Source organism: Danio aesculapii, chromosome 2 (assembly GCF_903798145.1).
Source record: "Danio aesculapii chromosome 2, fDanAes4.1, whole genome shotgun sequence".
NCBI lineage: Eukaryota > Metazoa > Chordata > Actinopteri > Cypriniformes > Danionidae > Danio > Danio aesculapii.
In genome coordinates this window covers 10,962,491-10,987,266 of record NC_079436.1, presented here as the reverse complement: position 1 = coordinate 10,987,266, position 24,776 = coordinate 10,962,491, and the positions used below count along the sequence as shown (strand labels likewise).

The following is a 24,776-nucleotide window of genomic DNA, read 5'->3' as shown; positions in this document are numbered from 1 at the left end:
AGGTGCGGCCAACCGTCGCCATTTTGTTTGCGCGTCATCGCATCCACGGCGGGATACCAAACAAGGGCAAAGAGGCGGAGAGTGAGCGGAGCTACAGACACCTGCTGGCATTTTGCTTGGACCTGGCTAAGACAGACTTTACTTTGGGAGAAACGCTTGATACTTTATTACCTGCGACTCGTTTGTGTTCTGACCACATGTGCTTCGCTGTACACTATATCAATAAAGTGTTTCGACTTTTAAAAACACTGTTGTAACACAATGAGCCACTAAACATTGTTCTTATGACGTTTTTCAACAGGAGGACAACGCGAAATACGTCCAAACACTTCAACTATAGTCTGTGTTAGTAAATGCAAGACTATTGATGAAATCCAGGCATAACACTGTATGATAACGCTTCAGATGACTGTTCAATAGCATACAGCTAATCAATCTGTCAGATTCTGTAGGGCATTACAGCTCTAAAGAACATTATAAATGATAAATGATCTTAAATAAAACAAATACATTAATAGAGATGGTATATAAGTATATAATTTCACTCACCAGGGAAACGGAGGCCACGTGAATGGTTTGTGAGCACAATTAAGTGCACACAGCATGCCATATCATCTGATAATTGTAGGAAATAATCCCAAAAGGCAACTGACTGTGTAAAGAAACATTAACCAACACAAAAATGCGATGTATATGCCGAGTTCATCGGCTAATTAGCCGTAATCAGCTGATGTGACGAGACAGCGAGCAGCGAGACCTAGCTGTCACTCAAGTGGCCACGCCCTTAATTATGCAGACTTAATATAACTTAATAAAACGAAACGGATGAGTTATAAAAAAAATTCACCCCCCTCACAGTTGTCATGAAGGTTAATCATGGCTATATGCACCAAAGCCATCTTTTGTACCAGGCTGTAAGCATGTTTTTATCAGCTGTAAAAATGGCCAATTTCCCATTGCAGTCAGAAATTACCTGGATTTCCTGGAGCCAGCCCCCCAAGGCGAGTCGATGAATTGCAGTTTTAGTTACTTCCATATTGGCTTCCTGAGGGAGAGCGGGAGGTTGCCACTTGGTTTATATATATATATATTTAAAGATTTATTTTTGGTCTTCTTTTAGACAGAACAATATTGAGAAAGAAAGCAAAATTGGAGAGAGAGGGGAGTAGGGAAATGTACTTGAGCTGGGATTTGAACTTGGGACACCCCTACATGCTACTGCACCATATATCAGCGCGCTAACCACTAGGCTATTGTGCTGACTAGTTTATATTTTCTAAACTTGAATTTTGTCACTGAAACTAAGATCAAATTTTTTTTTTATTAATTTTGAAGTCAGTTTAATGAAAGTCAGTTGATTGACGTCTTCAGAAATTGTAGCAAATAGGTCAGTACTGAAATTAATGTAAAAGACTTTTTCAATAAATATGATGAAACAGGGTGGCACGGTGGCTCAGTGGTTGCTTCACAGCAAGAAGGTCTCTGGTTTGAGTCCCAGCTGGGTCAGTTGGGTTTCCTCCAGATGCTCCGGTTTCCCCCACAGTCCAAAGACATATAGGTGAATTGGATCAACTAAATTGGCCGTAGTGTATGAGAGTGTGTGCGTCAATGCGAGAGTGTATGGGTGTTTCCCAGTACTGGGTTGCAGCTGGAAGGGCATCCGCTGCATAAAACAAATGCTGGATGAGTTGGCGGTTCATTCTGCTGTGGCGACCCCAGATTAATAAAGGGACTAAGCCAAAAAGAAAATAAATGAATAAATGAAATTGGCTGTAGTGTATGAGAGTGTGTGTGAATGCGAGAGTGTATGGGTGTTTCCCAGCACTGGGTTGCAGCTGGAAGGGCATCTGCTGCGTAAAACATATGCTGAAATAGTTTATTCTGCTGTGGTGACCCCTGATATAGGAACTAAGCCAAAGAAAAAAGAATGAATGAATGAATGAATGAATGATGAAACATGTTTTATGCAAAGATAATTGTGGTATTGATTTCGTAGGGATGCTCTGATTGGAAAAAATCCTAAATAACAACAAAAAGACCTCTTACCTTCCTCCTCCACCATGCTTTAATAAACTGAACACTCTACTACAATCCAGTATTTCATAACAATACAGTTTTTGATAATAATACATTTATTACAATAAAGATTGTTGCTTCATATCACAAAGTTTTACAACTACTACATTTTGCAGCTACTGTATATAACAGGAGAAACAAAGCTCTCTATTCATTTTCAGTTACATGACCCACTTCTACAGAGATCAGAGAGCTGAAGAATGGTTGATGGATTATCTCTATTCATTTCTAATAGCAACTACAATCAGAAAATACACTGAAAGAAAAGATTCATTGGATTTACTAAATGTTTTTAAGGTAAGTGGTTGCAAATAGGGTTGGGCCGATAGATGATGCCATCGTCCATCGGCGATGGCTGACAGACACCACTATGCTGAGCCGGCATCGCGATCCTTCGCTCCGCATCCGAGGCAACAGTGCTAACCACTGCGCCACCATGCCGTGGTTAGCAGCCCATATAAATAGTTTCCAACCACTTACCTTAAAACATTTTAGCAAATACAATGAATCATTTATTTTTAGTGCAGCAGTCCAGAGAAGTGCTCTTTTGCAGTGCTCTCTATATGATTTTTAACACCCCTAATATATGTGCTATACTATATCGAGGGTTGCTTTGAGAACTTCTACACGTTCTCCTCAATGTTTGCGTTTCCTTCATCCTCATCCTCAGGCATGCCCTTCAGGTAGGTGCGCTTAAACTCCTCGAATACCATTTCTTCCTCCACTTCACTGCTTACAGCAACAACACGATCACATGAAGGACAAGAAGCAGATACAGCACAAATATATTATTGAGGTTACAAGAAAGATAATTATTGATGTATAAAATAAATAAGATAGAGACCAGCTAGATTGCTAATTTATGCCATTTCTTTATGCAGGGATGTAAAATAAGGACTAGAAGTCAAAATTATTCACCCTCCTCTGAATTTTGTTTTCTTTTTTCAAATATTTCCCAAATGATGTTTAACATAGCAAGGAAGTTTTATCATATTTTTTTCTGCTGGAGAAAGTCTTATTTGTTATTTCAGTTAGAATGAAAGCAGATTTTAATTTATTTAAAACCATTCTATATTATCAGCCCCCTTAAGCAATATTTGTTTTTGATCGTCTACAGAACAAACTATCGTTGAACAATGACTTGCCTAATTACCCTAGTAAAGCATTTAAATGAATGAATACTGGTGGCTTGAAAAATATCTAGTCAAATATTATGTACTGTCATCATGGCGAAGATAATAGAATTCAGTTATTAGAAATGAGTTATTAAAACTATTATGTTTAGAAATGTGGTGAAAAAAATCTGCTCTCCATTAAACAGAAACTGAGAAAAAATAAATATTATTATTAATAATAATAATAATAAATTCAAGAGGGCTAATAATTCCGACTTCAACTGTATTTATGAATAAAAAGGATGACTGACCTTTCCTTCACTTTAAAGATGCAATGAAGAGGGAAAAAAAGTTTAAAGAGACACATTTTAATGGGAAAATAAACGTGAATATTTACAAAGACGTTGATGTGCTACTTATGTAATACCTGCGTCAGGTTTTGGGTGCATAAGTTGGAAAGGAAGTTCCACTCCAACCTCACTAATATGGCGAAACACAAATTATACAACATTAAAAGATCTCATTAGACCACAAAAACATGTTTATAATATTTAAAGAGGTCATATGATTCCACTTTTGACTATATGTAACGCAAGTTGTGACGTCCCCATTATGTATTTGTGGAATTCAGCTCAAAACACGCCACAGATCGTTTATTATAGCATGTGTTGGCACTTTTTGTGTGTGTTGCTTTAAATGGAAATAAACTATTGCCATCTTTCATCGATCCAATCAGTTTCCAAAGGATGAAATCATGCAACGCACTACATTTTTTCTCATTTCAGAATCATTTCAATTGGATAGGCAACGTCCCAATATGGGAAAAAGAACAATCTTAGGCTAGGTGATGGTCACTAAAGCAAAGCACCAAAATGATGTACGCATATCACGGTCATTCTGCTGAATTCTGAATTTTTTGGTTTTGTTACCAAAACCAGAATACAGAGAGCCACTTGAGTCCATCTGCCGCAAAAAATCATTTAAAATGTTCAGAACATCATGCGATGTCTGCAGAAGCTGTTTTTGGTGAAGACAAGCAGACATTATCACCGTTTGCATCAGATCAGTTCCGCTTGTCACCAAGGTAGGTGATACACAGACACACACACACATAAATGAACGTTATGAAAGCTAAAGTTTGTTGTACAGTTGGGGGTTCACGTCCGTTATTTGGTACGATTGCAATAATACCAGAAATGAGAGTTTGCACGAACCATACCCCAAACCACCTCTTTCAGGCAGACTCATGTACGGTTCACATGTGCACACCCGAGTTCAGAAGACACGTTCACACTAGCTAAACGTACCATACTCTGACGTCAAAGAACCCCGGTGCGGACCAAAAGTGCCAGTGTAAAAAGCACCCTTAACTTCTGTTTCATGCTGACTTTAAACAGTTGATATTGGGCCCCTCTTTCTAAATGCCTCTTTTACTATTTTAAGGTTAGGAAAAATATTCCGCGCACCCACCGCATGTTATAAAAACGTTATCCTTATTCTTGTAAAGAATTTGGGGTATATTTTGCATTAAACCAACATGAGTCTCATCTCCCCATTGCCTTTAAGAGCGATTATGTCCATTAAGTTGACTCAACAATTCACCTTAACATACATTCTTTTTAGACCAGCAGATCCATGAGCACAAAAATGAATTGTCTATTTAAACAATGTGGTGCTGAGGCTATAGAAAAAAACACTTGCATGTGTGGTCCAGAACCATGATATGGTCCAGAATACTGACTACAGACTGAAACAATGCAGAACTTGAAACAACACTTTCTTTCTTTGTGTACACACAAATATAATATATATATATATATATATATATATATATATATATATATATATATATATATATATATATATATATATATTACACAATATATATATATATATATATATATATGAGGGAGAATTTAAATCAAGGCGTTTTTGGCAAATCTGGATCAGGCTTCTCTTTTAGACAGAAAAAAGGAATCATTTTGTGAGTAACTTTGAGCTTTGTGACTTTGCAGAACATAAAAGTGCATCATATTCCCCTTTAAAATTAGATTTTGAGTTTTAGAATTTTCAATGTAGTCTCAGACTTTTGGAATTCACCTTATCCTTAGATAATATGAAATATTATGAAATATATATAATATGAAAGCGCAAGAGTAAAGAAATTATAATATTTACCTGGATCCCATCATCCTGTGAACAAGACAAACAAATACATTAGAATGTACAAAACACACCACACACTGTAAATATTTGTTAATTGACAGTTAATTCACAAGTGTTTTCCTTTCATTTACAGATGCGAGTTGCATTATGGGAGCTTGATCTAGGCTCTGTTGACCTCTGATGTTGAAAATTCAAATCTACAGTTTAACAAAGTGACTTTTATTAACATTTTAGTAGTTTAAAATAATATAATGTATAAGAAATAAATCTGTAAAATAACAGAAAATATACTGGCAGCTTATTACAAGGTTTTGTAGCGTAATATACAACACCAACCCAGACAATATATCACTTTAAACCAGTGTTTCTCAACCACATTCCTGGAGGACAACCAGTTCCGCACATTTCTTTGTCTCCGTAACCAAACGCACCGATTAAGATCATCAGCTCATTAGCAGAGACTGAAAGACCTGTAATGGATGTGACAAAGGAGACATCCAAAACATGCAGTGTTGGTGGTCCGCCAGGATCATGGTTGAGAAACACTGCTTTAAACTATTAAAAATGTTAATTAGTTTCTTTTTCAAACTTTTCAAGGTTAAAAGTTGTTGGAATAAAGATCAAAGTCCCATAATGCAATTTATAAACACAAACATATGAGGGAAATTAAAACATGAATCACAAAATACAGAAAACTGCTAATTTATGAATATTTTTAGATAAAAAAAAAACAATAAATGTGTGCCCTTTGGTGGGGGTATACATAATAAGACTATTGTGTTGTGGGATACTAACCCTCCAACAATAAGCTTCACAACGACTCTGTAAGACACCATGATTCCCAGAACTTCCTTCAGAACGCCATCTTTAATGCTGCAATAGAGCGTTAAAACAGTGCAAACATTTAATATGCATTATTCAATCATGATTTATGCAAAATCCTCAGTCTTGATATAGAAGCCAGTGATTATAGGCTTAACCCACATGCTTGAAGAGGCTAGATTAGTATCTTCATGCTTTAATTTTCCATCCAGCGCAATGCCTCGCCGTTCTCTGTTATTGGCCAGCAGGGGTAGCAAAGTGTAGACTTTCTCCAGTTTGGCACCAGATTCAACAGAGTGCCTGCAGGCAAAATTACAGATTATTAATATACAGTTAGTGCTGTCACCTCACAGCAAGAAGGTCACTGGTTCGAGCCTCGGCTAAGTCAGTTGGTGTTTCTGTGTGGATTTTGCATGTTCTCCCAACATTCGTGTGGGTTTCCTCTGGGTGATCCGGTTTCCCCCACAGTCCAAAGACATGCGGTACAGGTGAATTGAGTAAATTGCCCGTACTGTAAGAGTGTGAATGAGTGTGTATGGATGTTTCTTAGAGGTGGGTTGCAGTTGGAAGGGCATCCGCTGCGTAAAAAAGCTATGCTGGATAAATTGGTGGCTCATTCCGCTGTGGCGACCCCAGATTAATAAAGAGCTAAGCCGAAAATAAAATCAATGAATGAATGAATAATATACAGTTGAAGTCAGAATAATTAGTCACCCATTTTTATTTTTCCCCAATATCTGTTTAGAAAGATTTCACTTCGAATAACTGATTTATTTTATCTTTGCCATGATGACAGTACATACTATTTTACTAGATGTTTCAAGATACTAGTATTCAGCTTAAAGTGACATTTAAAGGCTTAACTAGGGTAATTAGGCAAGTTATTGTATAACAGGGGTTTGTTCTGTAGACAATAAAGCAAATATTGCTAAAGGGGGCTATTAATTTTGACCGTAAAATGATTTTAAAACAATTAAAAATGCTTTTATTCTAGCTGAAATAAAACAAATAAGACTTTCTACAGAAGAAAAAATATTGTAGAAAATACTGTGAAAAATCCCTTGCTCTGTTAAACATCATGTGGGAAATATTTGAAAAAGAAAAAGACTTCAGCTGTACATTTCTTATTGTACTGGATTAGATTTATTATCAAAACACAAACAAATTACCCAGAGTCCTCTGTGGCCACCACCTTCATATAATTGTCATTGCAGTACAGCACCACGTTGGCGTTTTGTTCCACTAAATAATAGACAATCACAAGCGTGTTATTTTATACAGTCTGAGTGTACATAAAGACTGGATTAAATGGGTTAAACTAGACTTAGTTTAGTGATTTGGTAATGCGCTCACCAGAAAGGATGATGTTCCTCACACTTTTGTTGCACTGGTTATTGATTTTGACCCTTACATTGATGGGTTCTCCGTGATAGTACGTCTACAGGGAAAAATTCAAATAAGATAAATGTAACAAAAACTATTATTTATTAATTATGTTATATAACTTATTCAAGCTGATCAATAGTTCATTTACAAGCCCATATCAGAAACATTGCAGACAATACAACAAACATTATTTATTGTGTTGCCCATGGTTTTTAGTTATTTAAATGTGTAAACACGTAATCCAATGTTGGTTCCTGCAACACATTTCAAATAAAGTTGTAACAGTAAAGCATTTACCACTTTGTAATGTTGCCATTCCTTTTCACAACACTTAAAAGATGCTTTGGTACTGAAGACACCAAGTGATGAAGTGTTTCAGGTGTAATTTTGTCCCATTCTTCCTGCAAACAAGCCTCAATGTGGGCAACAGTACAGGATTTTCATTGTCGCATTTTGCACTTCAAAATGCACCACGCATTCTCTATTAGAGACAGGTCAGGACTGCAAGCAGGCCAGTCAAGTACCTGTATCCTCTTCCTCCGCAACTAGGACTTTATAACAAGTGCAGAATGTGGTTTTGCATTGTCTTATTGAAATATGCAGAGGCGTCTCTGGAAAAGGAGGCAATATATTGTGCTCTGAAACCTCTATGTACTTTTCAGCATTAATGGTGCATCACATAAATGCATGTTACCATTGCCAAGGGCACTAACCCCATATCACAATATCACATAAACCCATACCATGACAGATCCTGGCTTTTGGACTTGTTGCTGGTAACAGTCTAGATGATCCTTTTCTTCTTTGGTCCAGAGCACATGGCATCCATTTCTCCCAAAAAATACCTGAAATACTGATTCATCTGACCACAGTGTGATGGTCCATCCCAGATGCCTGCAAGTCCATAGAAATCAACAGTGCGTCTGGACACTGTTAACATAGGGCTTCCATTTAGCACAGTACAATTTTAACTGGCATTTGTGGATGCAAGTACATATTGTGGCACTTGACAAAGGTTTTCCAAAGTAGTCCTGAGCACATGTGGTGATAATGCTTATAGATGAATGAGGATTCTTAATGCAGTGCTGCCTGAGGGATCGGAGATCATGGTTGTTCAGCTTAGGCTTGCGCCCTTGTCCTTTACTCACTGACATTCCTCCAGATTCCTTGAATCTTTTAATGATGTTATGCACTGCTAAATGTGAAATATCCAAATGTCTTCCTGTCTTTCTTTGAGGAACATTGTTTTTAAACATTTCAATAACTTTCTTATGTATTTGTTGGCAAACTGGTGATCCTCAGCTCATCTTTGCTCCTAAAGGACAGGACCTTTCTTGGATGTTGCTTTTGTACCAAATCATAATTACAATCACCTGTTTTTGATCAAATCATTTAAACTATTTACCTGGTTACTAGCCCTAAATTCCTCCTGTCCCAACTTTTTTTGGATTGTGTTGCAGGTCTGAATGACAGGTAAGGATGTATATTTACAAATGAAATGAAGTTGACCAGACAAAACATGATGTGTTTATATTGTCTGCAATGAAATACAAGTCAAAGTAAATTTGGAAATAACTACTTTCCTTTTGTGATTTCCATACTGTCCCAACTGTTTCTGATGTGGTGTTGTAAATTGATTTATTGCATTTCCTTATTTGGTAACACTTTACTTGAAGGAGGTGTTTCTAAGACTGTCATAAAACATTCATAATAATAATAACAACAACAACAACAACATGACACATGCCTTGAATATGAAAGAGATGTTATGCTGCCCTAAGTGTTATTCACTCAGTTGTATCATTTTTAATGCAAAGGTGATATTGTTTGAGATGTCTTTGTCATGACAGCTTGACTTTACCAAGACAACGTAACTTGTCATAAATCAGTCATAAACATAATTGTCATGAGGCCATTATAAGTGTGTGTCCTGAATATTATAACAGCATCACTGATATCTTTTTAACAACTGGTGCAAATTTAATTTGTCATTAAATATTTATTTAAATTAATCAAATACAATTATTTGACAGTATTATATTGACACTTTTACTGAAAAGTTTAAATGGCAAATTCAGTTTGACAAAAAAAAAGTGATCAGAAAAATATTAATGACAATTAAAATGGCCTCATGACAATCATAATCATGACAAGTTATCTTGTCTTGGTAGTGTCAAGTAATCATGACAAAGACAAAAGGTTGTGATGTATTGTCAAGTTGTCATGAAGATATTTCAAACAATGTCATATTTGCATTTAAAATAACTGTGCAAATGATATTTAATGATGTTGCAGCTGGCCTAAGCTTGCATAAAATCTCATTCATATTAAAACATGTTTAATGTCGTGACTATAAAGGTGTCATGACAGTCTTATGAACACCCCTTCATGTAAAGTGTTACCCAATATACAGTTGAAGTCAGAACTATTAGCCCTCTTGAATTATTAGCCCCCCTGTATATTTTCCACCCAGTTTCTGTTTGAAAGAAAGAGATTTTTTAACACATTTCAGAATATAATAGTTTTAATAACTAATTTCTAATAACTGATTTATTTTATCTTTGCCATGATGACAGTACATCATATTTTACTAGATATTTTTACAAAGATACTAGTATTTAAAAAAAAAAAAATATATATATAAATAAATAAATAAATAAATAAATAAATAAATAAATAAATAAATATATATATATATATATATATATATATATATATATATATATATGCACACACACATATATTATTTAATTTCCCCCACCCGGAGCAAATGCGTGATCCTGGCTGTGTCTTACTAGCCAATTGAGTGAGCTGACTTTCGTTCTGCCCAATCAAAATTGCACAACCGAACTACGGCCACAATAAAATAAAGAACAAACAGGAAAGAGCTGACAAGTGGGATTATGGCGTCTGCTGCTTCAGAATATTAACAGATGAATTAATATTAAAGAAAAACAACATTTGTATTATGGGAATATTTTGGTTTTAAAGTCACAGACACAGAACAAAAGCAGGTAAATTTTAAGAGAAGAAAAAAATATTATTGGAAATACTGTGAAACACCCCTTAATCTGTCAATCATCATTTGGGAATTATTTGGAAAAATAAAAAATAAAAAAAATAAAAAAATAAAAAATAGATTGATTGATTGATTAATTGATTAATTGATTGATTGATTGATTGATTGATTGATTGATTGATTAATTAATTAATTAAAAATAAATAAATAAATTTAAAAAATCACAAATAGGCTAACAATTTGACTTTAAATGTACATAATTCTTCAATAAAAGCAATATAAAACATTATAACCATGTTTGCAACTCACCTGCTTCTCCAAGCTAGCTTCCATATGTAGTGGTTTGTCAGACATGAGGAAGTCACGAGTGGTCTCCACACTGGGAGCAGGTCCCAGCTTCTCTGGGGCGTACTGGACCTTGCGAATCATCAGACCGACTGAGCTCCTGATGGAGGGGGTGGGTTACAATGGCAGAAAATAAAAGCTCAGAAATGAACTAGTAAGGTGGTCTTCACACAGGGAACTAGTCCTAACTTTCTGGAGCATATTGGACTTTGTGATTCATTGACTGAACTTTTAATTGTGGAACTTTTCTCCATTTTTTAACATAATGGATAGGTCTGTTGGTTTAAAAGGGATCTTAAAAAGGTATAAGCTTCCCTATACATGAAATTGGAGGACTTTTGCATTGATTAAACAGAATAAAAAGCATCGCCCATTGACAAGCAGATTCACAATTCACTAAAATCATGACATCTGTAATAGAATTAGTTTGGGATAAAGAGATATTTTCATTAGAGATATACTCATTTTTGTGGCTTTATCTCAGGCACCAGGGGATTCATTTATAAATGTGGCGCATGGACAAAATGGATGGAAATGTGCGTATGCCAATTCCCACGCAAAAGTTGTGATCCATAAAAAACAAACTTGACAGGGTAGAATGTAAATTAAACATATTTAACTTCAAGGAAAACTTAAATTTGTGAAAACTATAAAGTTAACTTAATTGATTTGTGTTGGGACAACATGAAGGGATTGTTGGGTACATTTTTACAGTGTACAGTGAATAGTCTATATTAGGGTTGTGCGATTAATCAAATTGCAATCGCAATTTGAAACATTGCGATTAGTTAAGAGGCTGCAATTTGAAATTATATATATATATATATATATAATTTAATTTCCCCCACCCAGAGCAAATGCGTGACTACTGGCTGTATGTGACAGTCTTACTAGACAATTGAGTGAGCACACTTTCGTTCTGCCCAATCAGAGTTGCGCTACAGAACTACGGCCACAATAAAAAAATTTTTAAAAAAAGAACAAACAGGAAAGAGCTGACAAGTGGGATTATGGCATCTGCTGCTTCAGAACATTAACAGATGAACTAATATACAAGAAAAACCACATTTGTAATATGGGAATATTTTGGTTTTAAAGTCACAGACACAGAACAAAAACAGGTACATTTTAAGAGCAGAATGTTGCCACGGCGACAGATTATTGAGCTGAAGCTTGACTACAGAACTAAATCAAATCGCAATCACAATATGTAAAAAAAAAATAATATTCACAATTAGATGTTTTTCCTAAATTGCCCAGCCCTAGTCTATTGACCTTATTCTTCAATGCGGAAGTGCGCGCGTGTTTGCGATTGTTTTAGAACTTCCGATTCAGCTGCCTATGGGAAAAATGACTAGGAATAATAAACGGCAGAAAACGGTCAAACTACTTACTCTACAAACAAGTGTTTGCATGACAATACAGACAAAGTAGAATAATATAATAAGAAAATATCAGTTTGCAACACCAAGCAGCAAAATGAGCTGTTTTTAACGTCTAAAAATGAATGGAAGTGAATGAGACCGGAAGTCTTGAGCCAAAATGATTCAAATGGCTGCTCCCGCTCGTACACGGAGAATAAGGTGAATATTGCTCAATAGACTTCATAAACTATCCTCTCTTGACACACAACTTGAGTTAATATTGGTGATGTTTAGGGCAATCTGTAGTACAAAGAAATCATGGTAGATCTATTAAGTACTAGCCTGTGTTTCTTTCACATGTTATAGGAAAAGATAAAGACTAACCGTTTGCGAACTTTGGCATCCTGGCTCTCAGCACAGAAGGCTTTCACCTCAAACTCAACAGCACAGTGCTGTGAAAACAGATGTGATACTAAAACAGAGGTCATACATCACAAGCATGCTAGCAAATCAGTTATGTCCGAGTACAACCAAAGCCTATTTAAGGCTAGCCTGGAACCATTATCCTAAAAAGCTAATGCTAAAACAGCTAATGCTAACACTGGCTAAGACTTGGAGTATGGCTAAAACGTGCTTCACAACCAAGTAGCATTACAGGTTTTCCAATTGTAAGTAATACAGATATTTTCATCTCCATTGTAAAAAGAAATTCTGGTAAGGCTAGAATGTTAATTATACTATCCACCATTTTCCTGTACCCCACGATGCATAGCATGAATTGTTGTAACTTTCTAAGTGATTAAAAAAAACGGTACAAAGAGGTGACATTATTCTCCTCACAGTTCCCACAAGAAAAATACTGTAGTAAATTAGTAAATACTAAAGTGTTTTTGAAACATACCAACAAGCCTATAACATTTACAACTCTTTGTTTAATGAATGCTACAGCATACTGTAGTTTTAACTGTAGTGAATTAATAAACTGCTGTAAATACTGTAGTATACTTTAGTCTTTATACAGTAAACTGCAGTGTTTTGTAGTCCTGATATACCCTTTAGCTGTAGAAAACTACAGTATTGGTCGTTTTTTGATATTACTACAGTTGTTGTGTTCCAATAGCAAATATAGAATTACCACAACAGATTAATTCAAGTACTTTACTATAGTATGATTCAAAGACACTATAACTATAGTAATTTTTATAACCCCAAACACTCAAAACTAGTCTTTCTGCAGTAATATTACACATGTATATTGACATTATCCTCCTCACAGTTCCCACATTAAAAAAATACTGTAGTAAATCAGTAAAAAGTGTTTGAAACATACTGTATGCATTATATCATGTACAACTCTTTGTTAATGAATGCTACAGCATACTGTAGTTTTAACAGTAGTCAACTGATAAATGGTAGTAAATACTGTAGTATACTTTAGTTTTTACTACACTAACTGAAGTGTTTTGTAGTCCTGTAATATACCCTTTTAGTCGTAGAAAACTACAGTATTGGGTCATTTGTTTATATTAATACAGTTGTTGTGTTACCATAGCAGATATAGAAGTGTCATGCAGTGAATTATGGGAAAGTCAATTTACGGTTATTCACCGTATGTTGAAGTCAGAATGAAGTTAATGTTAAGTAATGAAGATGATGTTAAATGCAAGTTGAAGTCAGAATGATTTGCCCTCCTAAGATTTTTTTGTTCATTCTTTTTTTAAATATTTCCCAAATGATGTTTAACAGAGCAAGGAATTTTTCACAATATTTCCTACAATATTTTTTCTTCTGGAGAAAGTCTTATTTGTTTTATTTCGGGTAGAATAAAAGCAGTTTTTAATAAAAAATAAATAAATAAAAAAAACATTTAAAGTTCGAATATTATTTGCCCCCTTAAGCAATATTTTTTTCGATTGTCTACAGCAGTGTTTCCCAACCCTGTTTCTGAAGGCACACCAACAGTACAGATTTTCAACCTCTCCCTAATCAAACGCACCTGAATCAACTTATCATAACATCAGAAGAGACTCCAATACCTGAAGTTAATGGGTCAGAAAAAGGGAGACATCCAAAATATGTACTGTTGGTGTGCCTCCAGGAACAGGGTTGGGAAACACTGGTCTACAGAACAAACCCCTGTTGTACAATAGCTGAAGCAGTGCAAATGGTGGTCCCAGAGGAATATAAAATAAAAAGGAACTTCGGGGAGCTCATTTGTGGTGCAACGATTGCTGGGAGTGGAGCTCCTGGATTTCCCTACCCATCCGGTCAACGACCAACACTTAATCTTGTACCATTGTTCATGTGTTCAACTTTTTGAAAGTTTCAGCTTGTAGGGGTGGCCTGCCTATTTATTTGATTAATTTTGACTGTGTTTATGTTTAGGGAAAAAGGTTAGCTTCCTGTATTTTTCTTTCAATATTTATGGGTAATTTAGTTCATTTACTTTGTAGATTCTTTTGTTTGTTATTTTGGCCTGTGGCCATCCCTAAGAGATGCTCATTTAAAATTTTTCCTCAAAAAAAAACATTTTTACTATTTACTCTCAACTGAGTGTCCAAGTTTGGTTGTCGACCGAAGGGGATCTTTTGCATTAAGTTTTTGTTTTGTTTGGGAAATCCTTCACCGACAACATTTGTTTTTCCCTTTATTATGCCCATGTTGCACCCTAGACTTGCGGTGTAATATACACATACAGACCTTTCCGAAAAATTGCCGGTAATTTTCCGGAAAGGTCTGTTTGTGTGAACAGGCCCTTTTTGAACATACCGGTAAATTAATTCCGGCAATTACCAGGAAAGAGGAGTTGTAGTATTACCGGTGATTTGCCGGAATGCTGCTCGGTTTGAACGTAGAAGGAAGATTGCCGAAAAGAGCACGTTTACGTCTAAAACTCGCTGACATGAGACGTCTACTTTAGCCAATCAGAACCTTCAGACGCACTCACATCCGGATGGTTTATAAAAGTCTTTGAATATTTTTCCAGACACATTTAGCTGCTAGATGTTAGTCAGATAATATTTGTATATTCTTTCTTAATGCCAATTGTTTAAAACATTATCGATCAAATGCTACAGTAATGCGTGCACGTGAAGTGCAAGAGTGCTCCGGTGAGTGCCAGCACACACACACACATATTGTGGACATCTCGAGATGCGAAAGTGTTCCTCCATGTATTTATCGAAGTTGTTTACAATACTTATCCATCCACAGAATTTGTAATGTAGTCAAACGTGTAAACAGTGCTCATTCTCATTAGTGTAGAGCTCATTTCTGGTTAATGATGTCAGGATTTACCGGTATTTTGGAATGGATGTGTGAATGGTCTTTTCCGGAAAAATTCCAGAAAGTCCGTGCCTGTGTGAACAGTACTGTTTTGAATTTACCGGTAAAGTAATTTCGGAAATTTTCCGGATATTTACTGGTATCACTGTGAAAGGAGCTAATGACTTACCTAATTACCCTAACTTGCGTAATTAACCTAGTTAAGCCTTTAAATGTCATCTTAAGCTAAATACTAGCCTCTTAAATAATATCTAGTAAAATATTATGTACTGTCATCATGGCAAAGATAAAATAAATCAGGTATTAGAAATGAGTTATTAAAACTATTATGATTAGAAATGTGGTGAAAAAAAATCTGCTCTCCGTTAAACAGAAATTCGGGAAAAATATACAGGTGGGCTAATAATTCAGGAGGGGTTTAATAATTGTGACTTCAACTGTTTATGTCTCATTTGTAGTGCAACCTTTATTATTTGAAGTGCAACCCTCAATTTGAAAAGCAGTATTCAACTGAGGAAAAAAATGGATAGTTAAAAAAACAAACAGAAATACCTTTCCAACATCTTTTGGGGCTGGCTGGAGTCCAACTGAGCAGGGCAAGTTATCAGGGAACTAAAGAAACAAAAGGTCTTTAATATCAGGTTGCACATAGAGTAACCCTAAATGAAGATGATTCGATGATTCCATACATTTTTGTTTTGTAATGAAAATGTCTAAAGATTCTTACTTCAAAGAAAAACGGGTAGGCATTGTCCCCCAGTTTGCGCAGTAGTTTCTCCTGCACTTTGGTGAGAATGCCCTGCTCTTTGTCCTGCAGCGCGGGGTAGACCTGCCGGGTCGATATGTAGATCTCTTTCCTAAAAGAGATACCCAGCACTTCTGCGTCATCATCCCGTCCGTACCGGAACACGCAGGACAATGTGACGTATGCTGGAGGACGACACAGAGAGTCTCGTTATAATACATCTGATTAATCATCTGTTGACTTTTGGTGAAATCGTGGACTAATTTAGTGACCTTTTTTTCCTCTCAGCTGTTCAGGATCAATAAGTATGACACCATCTGATGGAGAAGGACATGCAGAATAAAAGGATATGAAAGTTTATAGGTTAAAAACAGATACATTTAAAAAACAAAAAAGCTGATTCAATGACTTACCCACTGGATCCACTGAGTCAACGCGGTCAACAAAGTCTCTCTTTCCCATATACACACCCACCTGAATGAAAAAATGGATTAAAAATCAAGCCTAAAGGAGAAGGCCTTGATTCATTTTTGTCTTTTTTTTAGGATCATAAATCTGCATGCATATCCAATCAACACAATCTCACGGCAGTTCGTAACTTTTTGATTTAGAGGCTCAAGCTGCGGTCACACTTGACTTTTCTTCCCACAGACTTCCATTCATATGCACGCAAATGCGTCAGACCGGAAACGCAGGGTCATGCATTAAGTTTCGCAAGTTGCTGCGGTGCAAAGTTCAAGTTTAGTGAACTCTGACCTGCGAATTCCCATCACTTAACTGCGTGAGACCAATCAAGGATCAAAACAGGACCTCTCTAGACAGAAATTTAAAACATGGAGCAATCGCTCGCTTTTTTTAATGTCTAATCATCTTGTTTAATCCCGCCCCTTTTCGCAGCGCTGCACGACAGAATTTCGCACACAAAGCCCAGTGTGACCATAGCTTAATTCGTACGATCTCATTCATACAATTTGCCATCTCCCAATGACGGTTGGGTTTAGGGGTGGGGTTTTGGTGCCACGCCTCCTTTTCAACATTGTACATTTTTGTACGACTGAACTCGTACGAACTCGCCACTAAACTGACAGTAAAATAGTTATGTTTCTTCGTGAGAGCAGGCTGGTCCAACACACCTGAATCTTATTTTGCTGTGACAATATATTTGATTTGGCTATTCTCATTTATAAAAATGAACAATAGTGTACTCACTAGTACATTAAAAAAAATTGGGGTTGTTGTAACCCTGGTATTGGGTCAAATGTGGACAAACCTAATCATTAGGGTAAAAATTTTCATTTAAATTTGTTTGACCAATATTTTACCTAACGTTGGGTTATGACAATCCTCGATTTTTAGAATTGGGCCAAATGTAGACAAACCCAATTGTTAGGTTAAAAAGTGTCATTTAAATTGAATTTGTCCATATTTTACCTAACGTTGGGTTACTACAACCCTGCACTTTTAGAATTGGGTCAAATGTGGACAAACCCAACCTTTAGGTTAAAGTGTCATTTCAATTTAATTTGTCCATATTTTACCTAACGTTGGGTTACAACAACCCTGCACTTTTAGAGTGTAAATAAATAACAAAAATGATATCTGATATCTGAGTTGAACCATGTATTGACCAAAGAAACATCTCTAATCTTGCAAGTTCCCACTGTCCCAGATATTGTTGCCCGTTCAGAATCAGCTAAACCACATACAACCAAACCACAAATTAATAATAAAAAAAGCCTTTGATTGAGTCTCTTTCAGGGACACAACGTTTCCAACCAAAGTAAAACCAACAAAGTGTCATGACATTACCATACGTTAACTTCCCAGAGAAGGTCACTGGGTTAAAGCAGGGGTGACCAACCCTGCTTCTGGAGATCTGCCTGCAGATTTCAGTTGCAACCCATATCAAACACACCTGCCTGTAATTATCCAGAGCTGTTCAGGTTCTGATCAATTAGTTTAGGTGTGTTTGATCAGGGTTGGAGCTGAACTCAGCAGTAGATCTCCAGGAGCAGGGTTGAGCACCCCTGATTTAAAGGGATAGTTCACCCATAAAATCTTTAGGTTCCAAATCTTTATGAGTTTCTTTTTTGTGTTAAAACCAAAAGAAAATATTTTTTAAAAAGCTGGAAACCATTGGTAACCATTCTTCAGTATATCTTCTTTTGAGCTTCTTTGGAGCAAGTGCAAGATGTGTAAATGATGGCAGAATTTCCATTTTTAGGTGAACCGTCCCTTTAAGCAGTGAAGTCTTAAATTGTTTAGATATTTTCTAATATCGTAAGAGAATTGGTAAATTGGTAAGAGATATTTTCAATGTGCTCAGTTTTTCCCACAATCCAAACATGCAGGATTAAATGGAGACAATAAACTCATATTTTGAGGAAAAGTGTATTTCCTTCCAGGTGATTGCCCTATTTATGACCTAAAAAATGGACAAGCTTCCAACCAAACAATTTTGTGTATAATTGACATCTACTACATGTCTAAACATAAATGCCTTAACTAAAACAGGGCTTATTAGCGGCTGTTAACTGGGCCAGAGCAAGCTCAACTGGTACTAGGCAAATGACTATCATGCCGCGCACACATGGTTCACGAAAATGAAGAGGTGAAGGAGGGGAGGGGGGACTGTCGCACCACCCTGACTACTTTGCCGCCATAAGTGGGCTCCTCTATGGACGCACCGGCCCTGGCTGTTATGGACAATCTAATAGGCATCTAACAATAGCCCAAAAAAACTATCACAGATTTCACATTTTTAATTTCTTAGTAGTTTTGTTAGACATCTATTCGATTTTCACTGACAGCCCAAATTTAGCCTTGTTTTAGCCAAGCTTTCTATGTTTAGCCAAATATCAAACACACAAAAAAATGCTTTCAGAGTTACTACTGGGTTTGCTAAGACCATATAAACTCTCCTCATGTTTTAAAAACTATACATAACTTACCGACTTGTCTTTGGAAATTTTCTTGAAAACAACATTTTTTGGACTCATTGTTGTTGAGAGACCTGAACACAACAAGAAATAAAAAGATCAGTGCCTAATGTCAAGCCATTATGTAATATAAACCAAACTGCCATCTACTAAACTGACTTTGATGAAAAAAATCCATTATATTGTACATTTAAAAATATGATTTACTAGATTTATATTTTTTTTTTTAAGGTAAGTGCTTGCAAAAAAATTATATGGGCTGGATTTAAACAAAAAAATTAAGTTGAACATTATTAAATTTAATTTGTTTGTTTAAATTCAGCCTTAAAAAATTTGGTAAATCCAATCAATCATTTTTTCAGTGTTCTTTACAATTAAATACTGACCCGTGACCACAAAACTAGCCATAATTTAGCTTTTAAATTGAGATGTGAACAAGCTGAATAAATAAGCTTTTCAATCAGGTACTGTGAGATTGCTAAGGTAGAACTATATCTGGAATCTGAGGTAAATAAAATTAAAAATCTAAATATAGATAAAAACCACCTTTAAAGTTGTCAAAATTAAGCTCCTAACAATGAATATTACTTATAATAAATGACATTTTTATATATTTAAGGTAGCAAATTTACATTTATGGAACACAATCTTAATCTGTCTTAATATTCTAACAATCTTTTGCATGAAATAAAAATCTATAATTTTGACTTGTAATCATGTCTTTCAAAGACTAAAAGAGGCTCTTTGTTTTAGTAAAAGTAACATAAAATGTAATGTTACTCGTTGTTTTTTCCCAAAAAATGCAATCTCAACACAAATTAAGTTAACTTGATTCAGCTCATTTTAAATAAGTAGTTTGAACAAACAGGGCAGGCACACTGTAAAAAATGCTGCCTTCCACACAAGCGGCAACCTCCCGCTCTCCTTTGTGAAGCAAATACGAAAGTATCTGAAACTGCAATTCATCGAAATTCCATAATAGAGCACATTTCTATTGAGCCCACTGTTAAAATGGCAAACTTTACAACAGAAAAAAGGTTTACAGCCTGGTACAAAGAACGATTTTGATTCATATAGCTAATGTTACCCTTTATGACAACTGTGAGGGGGGTGAACATTTTTATAACTCATCTGTTTAGTTTATATTAAGTTATATTAGGTCTGCATAATTAAGGGCGTGGCCCCTTGAGTGACAGCTAGGTCTTGCTGGTTGCCGTCACTTCACCTCAACTGATTCCGGCTGATTAGCTGCTGAACTCGGCATATACATCGTATTTTTGTGTTGTTTTATGTTTCTTTACACAGTCAGTTGCCTTTTGGAATTATTTCCTACAATTATCAGATGATATGGCATGCTGTGTGCATTTATTGTGCTCACAAACCATTCACGTGGCCTCCATTTCCCCGGTGAGTGACATCACTTATACATCTACTTATATACCATCTCTATTAATGTATTTGTTTTATTTAAGATCATTTATCATTTATAATTTTCTTTAGAGCTGTAATGCCCTCCAGAATCTGACAGATCGATTACCTGTAAGCTATAAAACAGTCATCTGAAACATTGTCATACAGTGTTATGCCTGGATTTCATCAATAGCCTTGCGTTTACTGACACAGACTTTATTTTAAGTGTTTGGAAGTAATTCGCCCTTTCCTCCTGTAGAAAAACATCATAAGAACAATGCTTAGTGGCTCATTGTATAACAACAGTGTTTTTAAAAGTCTAAACACTTTATTGATATAGTGTACAGCCAAGCACATGTGGTCAGAACACAAACGAGTCGCAGGTAATAAAGTATTAAGCATTTCTCCCAAAGAAAAGTCTGTCTAAGCAAAATGCTAGCAGGCGTCTGTAGCTCCGCTCACGCTTTGCCTCTTTGCCCTTTTTTGGTTACCCCGGTCAGTGTGATGACGCGCGAACAAAATGGTGACAGGTGGCCACACCTATTTGCAGCTTCATTTGCTGTCTTCAGAGACCTATGGGTGATGTCATAGATACTACGCCCATATCTTTTATAGTTGACTTTACTTAAAAAAAGACAGTAAACTTGTTGCTTTAAGGCTGATTTATACTTCTGCATCAAGTGCACGCGTAAGATCCGGCGCAGCCTACACACGATCGAATATCCCTCACCATGGCTGATGTGCACCTCTCAAAATTTTTTACTACACGTTGCAACGACGTGTAGCACTTGCTCTGTGATTGGTGGGCTTGGGAGTGCTGACGAGTGTGGGCAGTGCTGAAAGCCGTGAGCCCGATGGAGCGAGTGTTTACAAGTGTCGAGTGCTGTGAAGGAGCTCCAGATGAAAATTTTTGTTTTGTGTTTACCTTCTGATTAAAGTTGTTGCACATCCAATTCCCGCCTCTGAATGAGTGGGTTTAAGCTACTTGTACATTAATGTAGCGTTCAGAAAAAACAAAACACCCATGAAGAAAATTGACACAGAGGAATATAAAACCCTACTGCCAACACAAAACAGCATTCAAAAGTAAAAATGAAAGAGTACATGCAAGGCAGGCGCCATGGGTCATGCGGATCACTCGACGCAGAAGTATAAATCAATATATAAAGTATAAATATTGAGTAAACAAACTGTACAGTATTTATAATTATAAAAGTTAAGTCAATGGGTTTACTGACATTTTAAAAGTACAAACTTCTTGTTTTTTTAAAGTAACTAATCGCTTTTTACAGTGCACACAAACGATATATGTTGGGACAACATAACGGAATTAAGTTGACTTATTAGTTTTTACAAATTTAAGTTGATTGAAAGTAAAACATTTAAATTTTCACAAAAAACTCTCACATTTAGTATTTTCAGCTCATTTTAAATAGACGTTTTAACAAACAACAAACAGATCGTTAAAAAATCTATATCTTTAATAAGTTTCATACCTGGTCGTGATGATTGCTGATGACTAATTTGTGAAGCTTGAAGACAGAGAGAGCAGTGACCCGTGGGGTGGAGCTGCTATTTGTACCTAGGATGTGTATGGTCCAACTAATCAGGTTAGCCAGGGTTATAGCAATCCCTTTCCCCCATTCTCCAGCCTTCTCAAAATGGACGGATGGATTATGATACAGAGCCATGCTTCCTTACCTGCCTGAGCGGATTGGGTCGGTTTGCCTTGGTCAGCAATGGGGGAGATTTACTATCCACTGACACGAGGAGCATCAACGCTTTATTTGTCAGGATCAAGGCACGTGCTGACAACTGTGGTCTGAGTAGGGTTTGTGTGTAAACAACAAACATATCTGTAAGGTTAATATAGTTTTGCCTTTTTTGAATTCGATACTCTTTTTTTAAAATTCATTTTAGTTTAGTTTTAGTTTCATTAATGGTTTTACACCGCATTTTTATTTCTTACTTAGAGTTTTTGCCCTGTTTCTGGTCCAAAAATCAACAAATTCTTAAATCAAGAATAATTTTCTTGATGATAAAAACATTGGCTTGTTTTTAGAAATAACATGTCGAAATTAGGTAAGCTTTTCCTTAAAACAAGCTAAATAAATTGCCAACGGGTAAGAAAAATAATCTTATATCAAAGAGAAAAACTGGATTAATTTGATTGTTTTGTCGAGATAGTGCTGCTTGATTTACAATCCCAAATCAGAAAAAGTTGGGACAGTATGGAAAACACAAATAAAAAAGAAAGTAAGGACTTCCAAATTTGGTGATTAGAAGACAATAAGAACACAAAATATTTCATGTTTTGTCTGGTCAACTTCATTTCATTTGAAAATATACATCTTTTCCAGTCATTCAGACCTGCAACATATTCTAAAAAAAAGTTGGGACAGGAGCAATTTAGGGCTAGTAATCAGGTAAATTGGTTAAATGGTGATGTGATTTGAAACAGGTGATGTCAACAGGTGATTGTAATTATGATTTGGTACAAAAGCAGCATCCAAGAAATGTCTAGTCCTTTAGGAGCAAAGATGGGCTGAGGATCACCAGTTTGCCAACAAATACATGAGATGTTATTAAAATGTTTAAAAACAATGTTCCTCAAAGAATGACAGGAAGACATTTGGATATTTTACCTTCAGCAGTGCATAACATAATAGATTCAAGGAATCTGGAGGAATTTCAGTGTGTAAAGGACGAGGGCACAAGCCTAAGCTGAACAACCATGATCTCCAGTCGCTCAGGCAGCATTGCATCAAGAATCCTCATTCATCTATAAGCCATATCACCACATGTGCTCAGGGCTACTTTGGCAAACCTTTGTCAAGAGCCACAATACGTAGTTAAATGCACAAATGCCAGTGAAAACTGTACTGTGCCAAAGGAAGCCCTATGTTAACAGTGTCCAGAAGCAAACTTCTTCAAACTGTTGACTTCTTTGGGCTCTGAGGCATCTGAGATGGACCATCACACAGTGGAAATGTGTCCTGTGCTCTGATGAATCAGTATTTCAAGTATTTTTGGGGGGAGAAATGGGTGAAGAAAAGAAGAAAAGGATCATCTAGACTGTTACCAGCAACAAGCTGGTCTGTCATGGTATGGAGTTGTGTCAGTGCCTTATTTTTGGCCAGTGCTTGCAGTAACTTGCACTTCTGTGATGGCACCATTAATGCTGAAAAGTACATAGGGATTTTGGAGCACAATATGCTGCCTTTTTTTCCAGGGACGCCCATGGATATTTCAACAAGACAATGCAAAAACACATTCTACACACATTATAAAGCCCTGGCTATGGAGGAAGAGGATACAGGTACTTGACTGGCCTGCCTGCAGTCCCAACCTGTCTCCAATAGAGAATGTGTGGTGCATTTTGAAGTGCAAAATGCGACAACAAAGACCACAGACTGTTGCCCACCTTAAAACTTGTTTGCAGGAAGAATGGGGGAAAAAAATACACCTAAAAACACACGGCGCAGCAGTCACTTATGGGTCACTTGTGGGTTTCCTCCGGGTGCTCCGGTTTCCTCCACAAGTCCAAAGACATGCGCAATATTTGAATTGGGTAAAGTAAATTGGGTAAACTAAATTGTCCGTAGTGTATCAGTGTGTGAATGAGAGTGTATGGGTGTTTCTCAGTGATGGGTTGCATCTGGAAGGGCATCTGCTGTGTAAAACATATGTTGGATAAGTTGGCAATTCATTCCACTGTGGCGACCCCAGATTAATAAAGGAACTAAGCCAAAAAAATGAATGAATGAATGATGAACAAGCTATCTTTGAACAGGGAATTTCAACAAAACAAAATTAGTTCAACTATTATTTTTTCTTGAGAAGTATATGTAATAATCTTGTATGTGAAATATCTAATTCAGGTCAGTATTAAACAAAGAAATAACATGCATTTGGTGTGATCCCTCCTATTCTGCTAAAATAATAAATGTGTACATTCAGTAAATTGTATCTAAACTCTTGATCTCATCTGTAAATAATGAATGTAATCAATCAAATACGTCCTAGTAACAAAGTGATATACATTGTTAGACATTTTATTGCATTTTTGCGGTATCTTACTGCCAGCACTGTTGCCCCTTTACA

The 24,776-nt window shown here is 36.1% G+C and overlaps 1 protein-coding gene across 1 annotated transcript; it reads right to left on the bottom strand.

Annotated features, from left to right (window-relative positions):
- Positions 1 to 2,699: 2,699 nt before the first annotated feature.
- saga (S-antigen; retina and pineal gland (arrestin) a) lies at positions 2,700 to 19,322 on the bottom strand. The gene is made up of 15 exons (XM_056466072.1): positions 19,275 to 19,322; positions 16,737 to 16,797; positions 16,596 to 16,640; positions 16,306 to 16,508; positions 16,131 to 16,190; positions 12,678 to 12,745; positions 10,894 to 11,029; positions 7,533 to 7,617; positions 7,349 to 7,421; positions 6,342 to 6,479; positions 6,153 to 6,230; positions 5,370 to 5,384; positions 3,619 to 3,671; positions 3,503 to 3,512; positions 2,700 to 2,805 (listed from the first exon to the last, which is right to left on the bottom strand). The coding sequence occupies exons 1-15, from the start codon at positions 19,320 to 19,322 to the stop codon at positions 2,700 to 2,702; spliced, it is 1,179 nt and encodes a 392-aa protein (XP_056322047.1).
- Positions 19,323 to 24,776: the final 5,454 nt, after the last annotated feature.

Bases quoted from the DNA above. Each gene is read 5' to 3' on its own strand.
- saga (XM_056466072.1), bottom strand. From the start codon at position 19,322: ATGAGTCCAAAAAATGTTGTTTTCAAGAAAATTTCCAAAGACAAGTCG. The intron at 16,798-19,274 runs GTAAGTTATGTA...TTTTTCATTCAG, and splicing joins AAATTTCCAAAGACAAGTCG to GTGGGTGTGTATATGGGAAA. The intron at 12,746-16,130 runs GTATTTCTGTTT...CTGTTTTCACAG, and splicing joins CCCCAAAAGATGTTGGAAAG to CACTGTGCTGTTGAGTTTGA.